This window comes from Paramisgurnus dabryanus, chromosome 21, assembly GCF_030506205.2.
Source record: "Paramisgurnus dabryanus chromosome 21, PD_genome_1.1, whole genome shotgun sequence".
Taxonomy (NCBI): domain Eukaryota; kingdom Metazoa; phylum Chordata; class Actinopteri; order Cypriniformes; family Cobitidae; genus Paramisgurnus; species Paramisgurnus dabryanus.
In genome coordinates, this window is record NC_133357.1 from 15,860,887 (window position 1) to 15,879,537 (window position 18,651).

Sequence of the window (18,651 nt, forward strand, 5' to 3'; positions counted from 1 at the left end):
TGGGAAGGGGGAGAGTTGGAGTAAAATGTACAAGTTTAAGAATCCACAAACCAATCCATATTGCCTAAAAATCCACAAACACTATAAAAATGCTGAGTAGTTTTACTTCATGGATAGGTAAAATGTGGAGAAACCCATATGATGGTTTAAATGAACCTGTGTGACCCAATGCATTAAAGCAACCCAACATTCATTAAGCTTGGGTTCTGGGGTTTTCCCCCAAATTTTCCCCAACAACCCAGCATTTTTTGAATGTGTGATGAATCCTCTAAATCCAGCGTGTGACCTGTTTACTCACTTGAATGGAGAAATGTCAATTTACCTCACAAATAAAAACATTAAAAGTTGGATAATTCTACCTATTTGTATTTTAAGTGTGGCTTAAAACCACAATTAAATGGACTACTAGCCCTTATGTACATATAGATTGCGTCTCATCAGTATGTATGTAGCACACAATTAGCAATGTTTATCAGGGGAAATGAGCTCAGCTCATTTGGGAGGGCCGCGTGCAGCAGCAGCTGGGAGCTATTTGACCACGTGACAGGAGGGATGTTTCTGTCGCTGTAGCAGCCATCATTTCACCCAATACAAGCCTGTTCTCAAAAGACACGACGAGGATATAGACATGGATTTGCACGGGAATATCGAGTGAAAGGACGACACTCGCCCGCTTCTTCGTTTGTGGTTTATTTCCGGCTTGTATCGTTTCCAGGTACGTTTTGAGGTTCTTACCGTTTAAATGTGTGTCTTTTGTCCATTCGGCGTGTGTTCACGTGTACGCATCGCGTTATTTTTAAGTTTAACTTTACTTAAAAGCAAACGTCCAATCGATGTGTTTATTCAACTAACCGACGTTGCAACTGAAATATACACGCGCTACTGTGTCACGCGTCTCAATGTAAATAATTCAGCAGCGTGCACTAAACACGAACTACTTCCTGTGTTTGTAGATGAGAAAAGTGGTATATAGTATTATTGTTTAAACAAGCAAATCTATCTAGTGAATGGGCACTTAATTTCTTAGTCCAGTTTAATCGTATCGATATCAACAGATTAATACTCGGTTAAAAATTTCAAATGTTATGTTTGTATAAAAGGCCAGATATACTCATTAACGAGTCAAGCTCGATGCACACGTTTTAGTTTTTTGTTTGTTTTAGTTATGAAGCTTGGTTTAGTATTTGCTTGTGTTTGGGGCTTTTATGTTTAACTTTAAGCCAGTAAAGACGTTTGGTCCAGACAATGGTTTACTTTCGGTTTAGGAGCATTAGGTGCGGAGGTATTTGTATACAGAATAAACGAAGATCGTCGCTTTGTAATTCAAATATGTTGCCACGCTATTAACTTAGCTAGCAAGCTGTGTAACAGGTTAACGTAACGTTAGATTGATCAATTGTGATTGTTGATGAATCAGCTGTAGTCAATGTGCAGTAACTTATTATGTTTTCTTTAGGGATCTCGTTACTACCTTAATTTTCCGTAAAGAAAACCTTTGTTGTTGTTGTTACTACTGTTAAGATCATTTTTAACTCGCTCTAATGCAAGTAATTTAAGCATTTCGTTCACCTGATTGTTTTTAAAGACATCTGTGGATTGTTTTAGGTTATCACGGTTTTACTAACTTTTAACAACTAAAAACTTAAGTAAATACTTAAGTTAACTAAATTAGCATAAACTGGTTTCTGTTAGCTTTTCATTGATTGATTATATGGGCAGTCTTGTTGACATGTTTTGAAAGCACACAGAGGGACAACAGTGTGTCAGATTACTATGTAGTTGATGTATTTAAGTCAGATTAACATCTCTTGTTTACCTAAGGGCAGCAGGTCTGGATTTCTCATTTCAGAATTGAAATGATTTAAATCTATATGGCAAATGTTTATATTGAAAGTCCCCTGCTGAACATTAATGTCAGGTCAACACTGTAATATAAAGCACATCTTGCTGAGTTGATCTGTATTACAGCATGGGAACATTTTAACATAGACAAAGTAAATATGACAAATTGTTTTTTTTATTCAGAGAGTTCCGGTTTGTGATAACATTTTGTAAAAAAAAGTTTTTAAATATTAAATGATGGCTGTAGCTCTGAATTGCCATTTTGTTAAAACTTATTCTTACAGTGAAGAGGGCTCAGTGCTGTATCAGGTTTAATTTTTGTTTAAGAATTAGGGATGCACCGATACCACTTTTTTGGAATACGAGTACAAGTACTTGCATTTCAGTACTTGCTGATACCGATACCGAGTACTTAATAAAAACATGATTTAAATTTACAGGTAACCGCTTTAGTCATATAATTTAACAAAAAAACAAAGGACTAGTTTTCCAGTTTGTTGTAAACTCTGTCTCTTTGGACAAAATGAGGCATTAACCCCTTACACGCCGCTCAAACATAGACATTTCTCAGATCGTGGTATCGATTCCAGGTATCGGGGGACTTTTAACGAGTACGAGTACTTTAGAAAATGTGGTATCGAGGCCGGTATCGGTGCATCCCTATTAAGAATCACTTTCTAAAATACTCTGCTATGTAAATGGTTAAAACCTGGGATTATGCCTTTTGCTTTGTCCCTCCCTATTTGGTTACTAGCACAGACTTCCTGTAATGTTCCTCTTGAACCTTTTCCACATGCTTATCACAGGTCTGCTGTAGGTATCTGATTGTATCTCTCTTGGATGAACTTTCAAAGTGCTCCAGTTTTGAGTCAGCATATTTATCTGGTTAAAATCCCATGCTTCCCCAGACCAGAATGAACTTTTTGTTCAGAAAAACATTTTGTTGCGTTTCGTTGGTGACATCCATTTTTCCTTTCGTCCAATGGTGATGGAAGCAATATGAAATGCTTACACTATGCAAAAAACTAGTATAATACTCCTAGTGTACAACACTGAGTTCTTTAATGAATGAAAACTCCATTAAGATTATTTTGAGATTCTTTGAACCTCATACTCTTCTGTTGTCTATTGGCTTTGTCAAACCGAGTGTTAAATTTGCTTATGTAACTTCATTAATTTAGTGAAAACTCCTCAGTCTTACAATACAGCATGCCTTGACATGTCTTAAGTTCTGAGGATTTGCATAATAATTGGTTCAACTGAGGGTGCGAATGTTTTATCAAAGATAAAGATACTGGATACCAAGATTAAGCTTTCACATTACCATGAATAGGAGACCATGCAACACACTCACCCTGTGTCAAATCAAACTGTGATTTGTACATACCGCATTAGATGAATTAGCTACATCATATGGCACACCACGTCATCATTAGTAGTGAGCTGTTAATTGGAAGGATGTTAAACACGCACAATATAGACAGTTTCAGCAGTAACAACATAAACAAGCGGTTTTCGTGGTCAACACGTAACTTCCGGCAAACTCTGCTAAGAAAAAATAACAACATGGTACTTTAAACGTAGTTTATTTATATAACACGCTAAATAAACAACACATAGATTACCTAGGAAACCAAAGCATTTGTTATTTTCGATTAGGTATTTGTTCAAGAGTTCAGTTTCGCAAAAAGTCAGAACATTAAAAAAACCTGAAACCGGAAGTAAAGTTCGGACCAGACGTGTATCACGTCACCGCATGTGTGTCCAATGAAACCGTCTATAACAAGCTGTTTAATATATGTATTTGCTTTTGAGCTGTGTCACCATTTTCCAACTTTTTTTTTATTATGATGTCGCCTCTCCTCCTTTGCTGGGTGACTGCTCTCCCTGGGGCTCACGGGATGGGGTGTCCATCAAATGCACACTTGCCGGAAGTAGTAGGTCATCCGGATACTTTTTCGCTTACTTGTGGAAGTAGGCAATTTTGGACGCAACGGTGGGATGACCACTCTGGCGATAAAATGTTTGTAACCAATCAGAGGCCTCATTGACTTCTATAATGTTCTTTTTTTCTGCTGTTGAAGTCAATGGGGTTTTGATTAGTGTAGTTACAAACATTGCTTCAAATATTTTTCTTTGTGTTCATCAGAACAAAGAAACTTATACAGGTTTGTAACCACATTATAGTGAGCAAATGATTACACAATTTTCTTTTTTGGTTCAACTATCCCTTTAAGAAACAAAATTTATTGTATCGTTAATTTTGGGTATAATTGCTGATCAGAAAGTTTAATTGTGATTTAAGCACACGATTTTTAGAGATATCAGCACTGTGCTTTTAGTTGAAGGGCTTTGTGAAGTAAAATCGTAATTTAAAAATGTTCCTTTTAATACAATCATGCCCAAGATTTCTATTGTTTCAAAACCTTATGTTGGTTTTTAATGAATGAGTTTTTATATTTAGCATGTTTATTGAAACGGAGTTGTGGAGAGATTATGAAATGGTTTACCAAGAATCTAGTGTGACAGTGCAACCACACCAAGGGTGTCATAATTAAAGCGGTGATTACATGCTTGACAATCATATGTGGTGATTTAGTTAAGTTATTATAGACTCAGTCTCTTATATCAGATATATTATTTCCTTGTGTGACACGGCAATCTAGTTATGTCTTGGCCTCACCTTTTATCCAGTAGGGTGAGAAAATCCAGTTGGACAGATTGATTTTTCATCTGGCACATGGATGAGAGTTTTGGATGTATGAACATTGACAATACAGGCTCGGATTAATGCAGCTAGAGTTCACAGCTGTGGTGACATGATCATTTTCCAGAGGATTTGAGAATTAGGAAAAGTTATTTTTCATACAATGTAAGTATTTGTATGCACGATTAGGTTGAATGTTTGTTAACCAACAGGGACTTTTTGGTATAGCTGCACAATCTGTCTATATGAACTCATACATTCAGTCCTGCATTGAAGTATTCAGTCAGTTACTCCTAACTCTGACTCATTTTGAAAATATAGACTTGTGAGTGTTTTAGGTGGGGAATGCAGGGCACAGTTATAAAGGGTTCCCTCTGCCACAATCATGCCAACAATTGCATCACCCCACTTTTGGTCTCCACATAAGCCTGTTGTGGCTACGCAAGTTAAATTTGAATCGGTCATTATCGCTTCCTTCAAATGTGCCTGTATGCCAGTTCGCCACGTTCAGGAGATTCCTATCAGACTGCGGTATGGTATATATTTGTTGTGGCTCGTCGTAAGGGTGTGCAGAGTGGTTTTGTTCGTGATGGCACCTGCTGTGGATTGGCCTATAGGCACAAAAGGCTGTCGAACTTGTCTAGTGGGTGAGTGATAGATCAGAGCGCTCCTGTCTTCTTATAACTGCTGTATGTAGACAGCTGTCAGCTCTGGATCCCTGTTAGACAACTGAACAATATTATTGCTTTAATCTTGGGTGAGTCCAATTCATTTTGACACTCCCTCAAAAAACTAACATCGCTTTAGATTCATATAGACTTTGTTTCTTTCCCATCATTGTTCTTCATTTTGTCTATAGTGGTTCATTAACCTGTCATTAAAACCTGTTTTACACAATTTAAAATCAACATAGTAATTCAAAACCGTGTAATTTTCAGCAGTTGGTAATTTCTATTTTTAGTAATAAGTGTGCAGTTAGAACAGGATTGTTTTTTTAATATCTTATTTTGTGTAGTTTAGCTGTAGTAGTTATGTAACAAACAATTACTTAGATAATTTTGTTTCTTACACTGCAAAAATTTAGAGCTGCTCTACCAAAAAAAAAACTTTGTGTATAAAACTTCAGTTACAATCAAAATAAAAAATTTGTAAAACTTTTTGAAAAAAAAAACCCCCTTAAATTTAGTAACACCTAAATATTTTAAAATAACTCATTTTTTTTAGTAGGGATGCATTTATATGATATTTTTGGGACCAATACAGATTTAAACAGACAACAAGACATTGGTCACATTGTTAGTTCAAATCCGATTTTGGTGCATATCTGATTGGAATCACATTTAGAACGTTTGAAATCTGTTTTTTTCTAATCCAAATCCATTTTAGTCTGACCGCTCTGATCGCACTTGTGTAGCCTTTTGGTTAAGTCATACTGTCACATCACATAAACGCAACCCCAGCGCGAACTTTGGAACTGTCACTTTCTGACCAAATGATAGGGGTGTTTGGGAAAGTCCAGGTATTGGGGAATAGTTTCTATAACATCAGACGTCGAGGCAGATTGCCATGCCAGCATGACGTCATTGCCATAGAAACAGTGCAGATAATTCGGAACATGGCTGAACGCTACAGGATGCAAAGATCGGATCATATTGTGTGATACACAATATAGACAGCGAGTCTGTCAAATCGAATATGGACTGACAGTGTGTGCAAGTACTATTGGACAAATACTGATCCCGATATTAAACGCTGGTATACAATACTATACAGTTGGTCTATTAACTAGTTTATTTCTGCATCTAATTATTTTTACTGAACATGGATTGGATCTATTTAACATTCTGTCAACAGAATAAGAGGCTGTTTATATTTGGCATTAATATGCGTTTTCATCGATCGGATCACAAGTGGACGACGTTGATGCCAGGTGTAAACTGTGTTCAAAATGTTTTGAATGCGTCCACTTTCGACCACTTTCAACCACATTCAGAGGTAGTCGAAACCCTTTTCGATCGGATTGCTTTTGTAGTGTAAACGCACATGTGGTTGAATGTGTTCGAACAGCCACACGCGACAGCCTTCTCTCCGGCCATTTATCTAATCTGAGGTACTGAACACAATGTTTCTTTTCTGACTTCTGGCATGAACACATGGTGAACAGCACTATTTTTAGCCTTTCATTGATCAAACTAAATCGGCTGATCTCCGTAGTTTCGTTTTATAAGCGTGTAAAAGTTGCACGATCCTATTTCAGCATTTGCGCTGAATATTAAGATAAAGCTCTAACATATACACGTACAAAACTCTGCAGCATGTTTACTTGCTAAACAAGCAGCGGACTCCGACATAATATTAGTTCACGTCCATATAAACTCATAATTACTCCCGCTCGCTTTGAAAGACAGCAGATAGACTCGCCCACAGTCTCGACAGACCACCCCCTCACAGTATTCAGGACAGAAGCGGTCAAAAGTTGACAAAAGAGACGGATTGAAATACCAGGTGTAGACGTGATGTGTCTCTCTCGTCCACTTGTGATCGAAATTTTGAAAAAGCCCAGACCACAGACATTTTCCCGAAACACTCTTACTTTCACCACGTGGATCACTTAAGTTGCAACAGACATGCAACTTGGTCTTCTTCACCAGGTTAATTAATAAACAATCAGTATCTGCCTTTATCATGCTATTGCCAATGGGTTTAAATTCATCAAAAATTGTTCGTTACATGGGTGCATCACAAATTTTTAGCCGTTACCAATTAAAGGAATTTAAGTTGATCCAACTTTTACTTTTTACAGTGAGTATTTTCTGTTATGGTGATATTAAAGAAGCCTTTATTATTAAGCTGGTTTACATTCATCAGACTATCAGATTGGTATCTTATAGGGAATTGTCATAAGATGCGCTGTTGCATTAAAGAACAACTTGACAAAGTATTTTTTTTATTGTTATAATGAATTATTGTTATTTTTATCTCCCATTTTTAACATGGACACTGTCTGAATAGAGCGTCTGTGTGGCATCTGGGTTGACACCATGTTTTGTCGTCATCTTTCTCAGTCCTGCTTTGCCCCTCACTCACAGCCGCCCGCCAGATGCCTCAGTTTTATGATTTAAACCTGTCCAGGATAATGTCCCCATTTCACTCAACTGTCTCTCATTTTGCAATAAGTACGTATGTAGTGCATCACCTGTTTTTGCTTTTTTACGGAATAGGGTCAAAGGTTCTGTAGCAATCATTCCTGTTTTGACTAATATCTCAGGGGGTGTTTACACAATACTTACGCACTTTGCCTGTTTGTTTAAGTTGAAAACAGTTTTCACTTTTTATATTATGTGGCAATTGTGTTCATGAGGCCTGAAAATGGGTTTCGTAGTGGACGTCTCTTTGTGTACTACAAGGGCACAAATCTGTGAAATTTCTGTTTTGTAAAGAAACCATAAACATCAAAGTCTTTACAAAAAATCTCAAGCTACAGACCTGGTTTGTGTTAGTGTTTTAGTCATTTTCACAGTTATGTGAGAATGGAGATGATTTTGTCAATGTTGTCATCTATACTCGAAGCTTTTCAAAAACGCAAGAGAAGATCTTTTTTAATTTTTAGGACGTTGTTGTGTAAACGCCCTATTGTTGTGTGCAACGTAAAAAAATAAGGAAAAACTAATTTGTAAATAACTATTTTCTACACATAATTAGTGATGATATTGTATCTTGGTCCAAATATCACTATAATAAATCATCAGGTCCCTGCTAAATCCCACACCTAATCCAATAAGAGTAAAGGTTAAGATTTCAGGAGGTGACAGATTTTACATGAACAGGAAAAGTCTAGGGAGGTCCAGTTTTGCCTAAGTATTAAATGGGGGGGCTTGACGGTCAAAACAAAAGCTGCCACTGTTCCCCAGGGCTGACAAATCCCTTAGAGCCCCCTCCGCATTTCAATCAGCCCCACACACAGTAGGCCAGCAAACCAGCTGCAAAGTCCTCGCTCATAAGCATCAAAATAATGAAAACACAAACAGATCATGGTGTCACCACCATATGACTTGCCAGACAGCATGATGCAAAACCACCAGACAGAGCGGAGATGATGCTGCAGAATGACATCACCTCACCACCATGTATAAAGCAACATTGTGATGGCTGGTTTCAAATGGTTATTGAGTCCCAACAGCTCTGTTAAATGGCCTCTGTTGGTCCTCTACCACACAACTTCATTGCAGTGAGTGTAAAGAGTGTGCAAATTAACATGTTTTCTACTTACTAAAGGTTGGACAGCCATTGAAAACCATTGTTTAGCATTCACAAACTTGCCACCCACTTCTTGGTGCTTCTCTGGCTCGGGTGGGCCAGAAATGGAGAAGCGTGACCCGTTTAAAAGGCTGTTTACTTGTATCGGAGAAAGAGCTAAGATGCTCCTCAATGAACTCTTGTCTACAGTTCAATTACCCTCGGGCCTCTTCAGCCCCCATTTCTGGGACCCTACTTTTGGTCAGCAATTCTGCTAATTTCCGTGCTGTACATTTAAGAACATGACCTCTGACATGTTTTTCAGACATGTAAATGAGTAATGAGGTTGTTTTGGTAAATACAAGACTGTCCCAATTGTTGAATATCAGATTTAACTGTGGTGTAATTTAGGTTTACAGAAATTGCATTAGAAACCAGGACATTAGGAGGGGATTTCACACACCACACAATGTCTAGTCTTTATATTAATGGATTTTTTTTCTTGTTTAGTCTGTTTTGCTGCTGCAGCCTGATTTTGCGGTCATCCCCCCCCCCCAAGAACAGCTCTGCTGTATATATTTTTAAATCCAGGCTTTTTATTGCTTTTCCTGTTATCTTCAGACTAGACAAACTTAAAAAGAGGAAATGGCTTGTTTTTTCTCTCTCCCCATTTCCTATTTTTAAAGGGCATTGTGTAAAGCAGTTGACAACAGTGGGGCAGTTGCGGTAAAGCAAGAGGGTTTTCCTCTTTTTTTTTTTCCTTGTCATCTGATGCAGTGGTATCAGTAAACCGTATTGTATAACAGGCGAGGCATTGAGCAAGGGACTGGAAAAATAAAACAGTGGTTGGACTATTAACAGTCTATTCGCTGTTTATAGGTTTCTGGACAAAATTTAATGTTCGATGCTCACAGCCTTGCAAAGCATAGTTAATTTAACTCATGTACACACACATTGGACACATGCACATTATGACAAATTGCAATACCTTCTGGCCTACATATTACATACCCTGGTTTGTGCATGCATGACCTGGGTGCCCAGTACGTGAATACTATTTTGATGACTAAGTTAGAGTCGCATGTACTCTATGCTAACCATCATGTATGCGTAAAAATGAACGCTGCTTGTCGCTTTAGGGGGTTTTCTCTAGCACCCCAATGCGGTATGCATACCACCAGTGACTTTTTGCTGTGTGTCGCTTGTCTCTTTCAGGGAGTTTGAATCATGCGCATTACAGTGGGAGTCCATGCCGCGCGCATTAAGGACTGAGCAAGAGTCCGAGACACGCGGATTAAGGGTTACAAGCTTTCTCGTGCAAAGTGAAACCCACAAACCCTCTCATGCGAGGAAAAGCACACAATGCGCATGTAAATGTGAAAGGATGATGAAAATAATAACCATCGCCAACTATCGTCATGAATGCCTGCTATTGATTCCAAATTGTCCATCCCCCAACATGTGTATGGATCAACTTGTCTGAATAAAACTAATTGTATGTATGGATTAACTGGTTCTCGCCATGAATCTAGCCGTAGATACTGGAATGGTGTAAAGAAATAAATGAAGAAGAGAGCCTATAATTGGTGATACATGATACTAGGGATGCACCGGTTAACCGGCCAGAGATCGGAACCGGCCGGTTTTTGCGCGATCGGCAACCGGCCGTTTTTGTATTTTTTCGGCCGATTTTTGCGGAAGTGCACCCGCGTGCACAGACTTCATTTTTATCATTCGCAAACATGTGTTTTGTGTAAACGCATTTCGAAATCTGTGCGCAGGACATTAGATTGCAAGCTGAAATGTCTGTAAAGGACAAGTTAATCGCGGAGATTAACAACAGTACATTCGCAGGGCTCTCAAGTCTCATGCATTCACTGTGAGATACACGCATTTCAGTCAGTTTACACACGTACACCTTGTATTTCTAAGAGACTGATAACTTTTCCTACTATATACAATTAATGGAAGAGGCGCAGGGAAGGGAAGTTATCTGTCGAGTTTAGCTGTCTCGAGTTTTTCTCGCGCTCCTCTGATGTCAATCACGTGGATGCGCGGCTTGTGCACGCACAGAGTGAAAGTTAGAAGAGCAATATCTGATAAATGCGGTAAATAACGCAGGTTTCTTGAATATAGCCAAATACGTGTTAAATCATGCTTGATTTATTAAAAAACTCTCCAACTGCTTTGCAATCAGAAGCTTTAGCTTACCTGAAACTAACCTGAAATGAATGAAAGGACCAGAGATGTATTTCATTATTATTGCCATGTAGTACTAAACATGTAACCTTCTCTCTCTCTTAAACACAGCTTAAAATACACGCTGATGGCAAGTGCTGCAATCCTACTGTATACAGATTTCATTTTAATTTAGATACATTTGTATTTTTTAATATGTAGAGCAATTTATTTAATTTGGATAAATTTGTCTGTCTTTTATCAGACTTACCAATTGTTATAATTAATATTTGTGCTGGTCGGTTATGAATAATAGGTAACAATGAACTGCTAGCAAAAACTTGAGAATTTGGTGGGGCAGAGGGGTCTCTCCCCTAACAGATGTTATCTCACTCCAAAGTTTTAAATAAAACCTGAGAGCCCTGCATTCACCACAACAAACTTGGTCAGACATTTAATTTACACAATAAGTATCAAAAGTCTGTTGATAATGCAAAACAGGCAAGACCATCAACCCTCACTCAACCATCCATGTTATGGTCTCATTTAACCACTTATGTTTGTATTGAACGTAGCCTACTGCACAGTTACTGTTGTTTATTTTAGATGGTTACAGTTATTGGTTTCAATAGCCAAACCAAGTTTAGCCTGTTAAATACCAAATAAACATAGTGTATGTATACTTTCTTTCTTTCTTTTTTGTTGCTTGATAAGAAAAAAAATCGGAAATCGGATCGGAATCGGCCAATTTGCTTGTTAAGAAAACCGGTATAAAAACCGGCCATGAAAATCAAGATCGTGCATCCCTACATGATACTATCGTCTATCGGCACAACCCTAGTGTGCACACCGCCGCTTTGGCTGGTCCTGCAACTTCTAGTCAGGTGTGACTTGTAAGTCAGTTTGAATTAATTTTGACATATATGAATCAAGAGACATCAATACCATCTACAGCCGCGAGAGTCTGCTATATGCTGCTTCTGTATTTATGTAATTCAATGGATTCAGTGATGTGGAATGACGAGCCTGTGAACTTGATGCAAGTTGGTTAATGCTGTTCTTTTAGCCTATTCATTCTTCCAGGTATGTTCAGTATGCTATCGTGTAGATAACTGATAAAGTTACGTTAACGTGCAGACATCTATTCAGCCTGTTGTTCTGCGTGCTATTGTTTAGTTACTTAATAACTTGCCTTCCCAGATTAAATGTCTGTTCGTTGGCTTCGATTTTGTGAAATCATTTTCTAAATAAATGCGACGTGTAGTCCAGTGCGACTTTTGTTTTTGCTTCATGACGCATTTTTGAGTGATGCGACTTCTTATAGTCTGGAAAATATGGTATTAATGTGTGAATGAACACCTTTTAATTGTATGGCAGTAATGAATGATGATTCTTTTATACTTGAAGTTTTTGCTGTGAACTCCATTCTAACACATTTACAAAACCAAGCATCAGCTTGTGAAATCCATACATGATTCAATTACTGCTTTTTGTGCTGTTTTTGTGTGCTTTAGTTCTCACGTCTGGAAGGGGAAATAAACGTGGTTTCTGATGGATAGTTTCCCAGTGTTATTTAAGCTATGTTTCATGTTTTCATGACTTGCATGTTCCGTTGTGTTGTGGTGTGGAAAAAGGCAACAATAGGAAAATTGATTCGTTAACTGTTGTGTCTCTTGCTTTTATCTCCCTCTAATCTCCCCAGGTGTGCTTAACTAGCATCTTTGACTTGGTTTCCTGGCAACTACTTGCATATAAACCTTCGCCTCCTTGTCAGTGGAGGTGCATAAGTGAAGGAGTGGACCCCGACTTCTCCTGTTTTCTGTCCTTTGCTCTGCTTTGAGACGGGAGGGGGACCGAAGTGCTGTCAGAACCACCCAGAGCATGGGGCAGAAGGTTCCGGGAGGCATTAAGACTGTGGACATGCGGGACCCGGCATTTCGGCCTCTCAAACTTGAGCTGCAGGCCCTGGATTACACCAAGCCTTCCCGTCTGGATATGTTGTTAGACATGCCATCAGCCTCGCAGGACATCCAAGTCCAGCACTCCTGGAACAATGACGACCGGTCGCTCAACATTTTTGTGAAAGAGGATAATAAACTTGTATTTCACCGGCACCCTGTGGCGCAGAGTACAGATGCTATTCGGGGCCGGGTGGGATACACGAGAGGACTGCACGTGTGGGAGATCAGCTGGGCCATGCGCCAGCGGGGTACCCACGCCGTCGTTGGCGTGGCAATGGGCGAAGCCCCGCTGCATTCTGTAGGATACACTGCACTTGTAGGAAACAATAGCGAATCCTGGGGCTGGGACCTGGGACGAAACAAACTCTATCACGATGGCAAAAACCAACCCAGTAGGACCTATCCAGCTTTTCTTGAGCCTGATGAAACCTTTATCGTCCCAGACTCGTTTTTGGTTGTCCTGGACATGGACGAGGGGACGCTAAGCTTTATTGTTGATGGACAGTACTTGGGGGTTGCTTTCAGGGGACTAAAAGGAAAAAAGCTATACCCTGTAGTGAGCGCTGTTTGGGGACACTGTGAAATCAGAATCCGGTACATAAATGGACTTGATCGTAAGTACAAAATTTTTTGCTTTGAGTTACAGTGGGACGTCCGTGCTTTAATTTATTGATATCTTAGGACAATGTGCTGATCAATGCGGTTATCTATTGAATAAACAAGGTGGAGTTTGTGGTTGGTTAAATATAGAGTGTAGCCAGACAGTACTTTGTGTGTCTGCGGAAGATTTGTACTCATCCATTAATTATGTGAGAGCGCTTTCTGTCCTGATATATTTCCATACCTGATAAAGACCATGACGCCATTCTTTATCTCACATCCAGGAAGCTAATCATTAAACGAGTCACTTTGCTCTTTCCTCATTTCGCCATGTGCAGACTCCACAGTTGCCAGTGAAACATTTAAAGATAGTCAAGTACTTTCATGGTTGAACAAATGTTTTGAAAAATCACTTTGAACTGTTAGGCCTATTATAAGTAGATGTAAATGGGGTGCATTAAAAGAATAAGTTGATGTAAATGACCTTCTTTCTTCAGCTGAACACATTTATTAATATTAATCTAATATGAGGGTCAACATTGTGAAACAAGTAAATCTAAATGACTCTACCCAGCAAGCATTTTTGCTTTTTAAAATACATCTAATAGCGGTCCAAATAAAGCCCAGACCTCTAGGCTTCAAACAAGACAAAATTTGGGTTGTCAGTAAAAATTACGTCTAACCATAACCCTGAAATGAAACTTAAAATAAAATAAATGAAACCAAACACCTTGTCATGTGGGATATCTATACATCTCACAAGTTATTTTAGTAAAAACAACATGCAAGTTTATTTTGTCTAGAAGTGGGTTACTCATAACTGGACTATATCCAGTCTATAGTTAACCTTGATGGTCAATAACATATTGGGTGTCACTTAACACACATATGACAACCAGTCTTGACATGCGAGTTTCATTTCGGTGAACTGTTTCTTTAAATAAGAGCATCGAGTTTCTGCGACTCATTTCCTCCAGCATGCTGTAGTAATGAATCAGTTTTGCAAGGCGTTATTTTGTGACGTTATCGCTCTGCAGTCAAATAATGAAAGGATGCAGGTGAAGTCCAGACTCGCAGCTGTCCCTAAAAGCGCCAGACATGACTGCTGTTGAGTAACCCACCCTGCTCTCAGTGGAAACTGTCTCATGATGCAATGTCTAAATACATTGCGTTTCCACCTTGATGTTTTGCATGCCATCCACCATCTGAATGACTCCGTAAATGTTTTCTGTACTTATTCCATGTGTAGCAAGATTTAATGAAGGTCTGAAGCTGGGAGGTGTCGCTACTGTGGCTTTAACGCATAAGTTCAGGATGCAGGTGTTCCCATTTTTTTGGAGAATTCTCATCCCGTCTGTTTGTCCAGTCTATTACTCAGCCGTATGACTCCGAGGCTTTGGCTTCCTTTGAGTGTCTGTCTCGTGTCGGTGCCTTTTTTTTAATGCATTCTTTGTGTCCAACAGAGGTCTAACTGTACCGTTATTTATCCTTTTACATCATTCTGTTTTGTTTCCCCGACGTCTTGTTAACCGATGTGTGTGTTTTTATAAAGTGATCTCAACATCCGAGCAGGTGCTGGTGCTTAAAGTCTTCTGAAATGCACGGCACACAGGGATGATGTATAACTACACTACACTAAAGGGACCTATGGGAAAATTAGAGTTGTGCAAATGTAAAAGCTCTTAATCAGCTAGTTAGTGGGATGTTAAAATGTTTGTTTTGAGGAAGAGCAGCACTTTAAATTCTGCGGAGTTATTTTTAACCCATTACTGGGTAAAATTGGACTGAATACATTTTGGGGTAATAAATTAACTCCGCATTGCATTGAAACAACCCAGCATGAGTTATTTTATCTCATGGTTGGGTTAACAACCCAGCATAGATTTATTTGTAACCCAACATGTGTTCTGTCCAATATTTACCCAGCATTGGGTTAAAACATTAGTAAAAATGTCATTGATTTTAATCTTATAATGTGGCATTGCCTGGTCAAAATTGACACACAATCATACTACATAATGTAACATTGATATAAATGAAAATGACACGTCTTGCTGGGTTTTCACAGTCTCATTTATCCATCCATGTGTTTTTCTGGAAAAGTTTCTCATGCATGATGTTTGTAATTTTGTTTCTTATAAATATCTCTGTTTCTGTCTCTCCAGCTGAACCTCTGCCATTAATGGACCTCTGTAGACGATCTGTACGAGTTGCACTGGGAAGAGAGCGACTGAGCGAAATACATGGCCTGCCCTTACCTGCCTCCCTTAAGAACTACTTGCTCTACCAATGATGACAGTTGTGCCTTTTTAAAAACAGTTTAAGGCATGGCATTCGCCTGAATTTGTCTCTGGGATTTACTCTTATTCCATCTGGCAAGCCTGTTTCATTTGCAATTTCACTTGTTTTGGATTGGTCCCATACTGAATTACTGGGTATGGTACCAAAAAATATGAAATTATGTCTGACGTCTTTTCTTGGTTCATTCATATCCTGGATTTCAGATCCTTATTGCAGATACTCGGAGGAAAACAAAACCTTCTCCTCTCTAATCATGGCTAACTGAAACCCCAGCTGCTTGTCAAAATCTAAAAAAATATTTTAAAGGTTTTTTTTAATGAGATTTGTTGGCATACCTTAAGCAGTCATGTATTATGTCATCAATTTAAGGGTCTATATAGTGGCTCAATACGAGCAATGAAAAATAGCTAGTTAAGACCAGCAAGTTTTGATGATCAAAATATATCTGGATATTAATATCGGCACCTTTTGTATGTAAAGTTTCTCAGTTTAAGGATGCAGTCTTTCAACTTCTAGTCGGTATAATAAAGTAGCCGAGTCAATTTTGGATTAGGTGCTGGAGTCTGCTTGTTGTGTGGGTTTGAAAAAGATTGACACTACCCACGCGGTGTAAGGTGATGGGTTCCCCGCTCACTCCTGCCAGGTTAAAAATAGCCCGGTTTTAGCTGTAAGTCTGACCGTCTTGCCTGGAAAAATAATGTGGTGCCTGTGTCTATGACGTGGGAGGCTATATTCATGGAATCAACCAAAGCTGGTGCATTATACTAGCTTTTTAATTGCCCGACAAGTCAACTAGTCTCCTGTTTACACTGCAACATCTAAAGTGCCTGGCTCATTATACTGGTATATTATTAAAAGAAAGCCATGAATTAAATTTATATTAAATCAAAGAATGAGATCACTGTGAGACTATGTAGCATACATTTATCATTAAGAGGTTGTATAGCTTCCCTATGTCCCGTGAAACACCCACATCCATACTCTTGGTTTTGCTGGTTTTATTTGTAAGAAAACTGTTTTAACTTGATATGTTGGGGTAATGACGCTGCTGTGTGGCGTCTGATATTGATGTCAGTTTGCTCTTTTTAAGACTTGATGCAGAGATTGCCATTTACTGTCATTTTGTTTTCTAAAAGTTTTTCCATCCTAGTCTTTTTAGATGTGTAAATGTAGTTTGTTTGGGAGCCATTTTGCTGGGCATGGGGGGTTGTTTGATTCCCTGTTTTTAAACCCTTCCTGCTTGCCGACCACCTCTTTGTATTTAGTGATTGTAGATAATATTGGTAACTATCTAATAAAGTTTATTATTATTGACTTGTTTTCTTGCTGTCTTTTTTTTTTTTTTTATGCTTAAATTACTAAGTTCGTGGCTTTGTGTGTGTGAATTTTTTTTATGGTACAGTACTCCTACATTTGAGGATTCATATACATAATTTTTAAACTATGCATTATTAAATGCATGTTAATGCTAAAACAACAGTATATTGTTGTTTATTCTTTTTTTACACCCATCTGGCAGATGCTTTTATCCAAAGTGACTTGCACTGTAAAAAATATTTTTTGCACTTAAATCTTTAAGTATAATTAACTTTAAATCTTGACTGAGTTGTTGTAACTTATAAAATAAAGTTGAAATAAATTAAGCAAATTTAATTGTTACAATAACTACTCACTAGCCAAGATAAAAAATGAAATTTTAAATTTAAGTGCAAATTTTGATCAAAAGTGAAAAAATTGATTAACTTCAAACCTAAATATTTAAGTTGAACCAACTTTTCACTTTTTGCAGTGTATACATTTTCACCACATGTGCATTCCTTGAAATTTATCCCGCAATCTTTTGTGCTGCTAATGCAATGCTCTTCCACTGAGCTACAGGAACTTCTCTAAAGCCCGGGGTACACTGCACAGTTTTTGCACATCTTTAAAGGTATAGCGGAAGATTTTCGTTTTCCGGGTGGATCACCACTGTTATTGGTCATCCCAGATGTCAATCATTCTGATTATATGTTGACATATAACCGTCGCACGTGCTCGCCTCTACGTTCGCTTTCTGGACATGCGCACTTTCACGTGTATGTGTGTTGTGCTACGGTTTCAACCATTCATTGAAGGTCGCGTTCTCCCTGTGTTTTTTTCAAAATGTCTGAGGGTCGCAAGCGAAAAAGTGTCTACGAATTGTATGACAAGAAGAGAAAGGACTATAAATAAAGAAACAAGACCAGAATGTTTATGGGAGACTATTTCACACGCTGGCGTGAGCTAAAAGGACAGGTTGGGCTTCCCACGCGAAGTTTCTACTGGAAAGGTACATTTTGTCATGCTATTTGGAGAAATCCATTTAAAATCACTGCTGGTAAAAGTTGATGTAAGCTATGATTTGCGATGCTAGCCCTGGCCCAAGTCACGAACCGCACAGACACGGTAAACATGCCGACAGAAACTTGTAAACAGAGCGAAGAGAAGAACTGAGCTCCTGCACGCTCTCTCTCTGTCTCGTGCACGCGTTTAACAGGCATTCCCTCTCGGGAGCATTTTTTTAAAAAATATCGAGGGGCGGTTCTTTTAAATAATTCGGGAAAATCTTCCGCTATACCTTTAAGATCAATTCCTTATCACACTGTGCGACATGGATAGTTTAAACTTGGGCACGACAAGCATGTAGACTGTACTGAATGACACCAATCGTAGGCTTCGGCGGATGCGTCACATGTTAGCGCAACATCACCAGCATGCACTGCGGTAAACAAATACCTGCACGCAGGTCGTAGCAGCAAACAGATTCATGCTGAATTTGACAAACCAGCATGGGAATTATGCTGGTTT

At 38.6% G+C, this 18,651-nt stretch overlaps 1 protein-coding gene across 1 annotated transcript; it reads left to right on the top strand.

The window, feature by feature from the left end:
* Nucleotides 1–539: 539 nt before the first annotated feature.
* On the top strand, nucleotides 540–17,139 carry spsb1 (splA/ryanodine receptor domain and SOCS box containing 1). Its single transcript, XM_065285867.1, has 3 exons — nucleotides 540–715; nucleotides 12,666–13,538; nucleotides 15,690–17,139. Exons 2-3 carry the CDS (start codon nucleotides 12,845–12,847, stop codon nucleotides 15,815–15,817), a joined length of 822 nt encoding a protein of 273 aa, XP_065141939.1. The 5' UTR covers nucleotides 540–715; nucleotides 12,666–12,844; the 3' UTR covers nucleotides 15,818–17,139.
* The last annotated feature ends 1,512 nt before the right edge of the window (nucleotides 17,140–18,651 follow it).

Coding starts and splice junctions, on each gene's coding strand:
- spsb1 (XM_065285867.1), top strand. CDS start 12,845: ATGGGGCAGAAGGTTCCGGGAGGCATTAAGACTGTGGACATGCGGGAC. Junction 13,539..15,689: donor GTACATAAATGGACTTGATC/GTAAGTACAAAA, acceptor CTGTCTCTCCAG/CTGAACCTCTGCCATTAATG.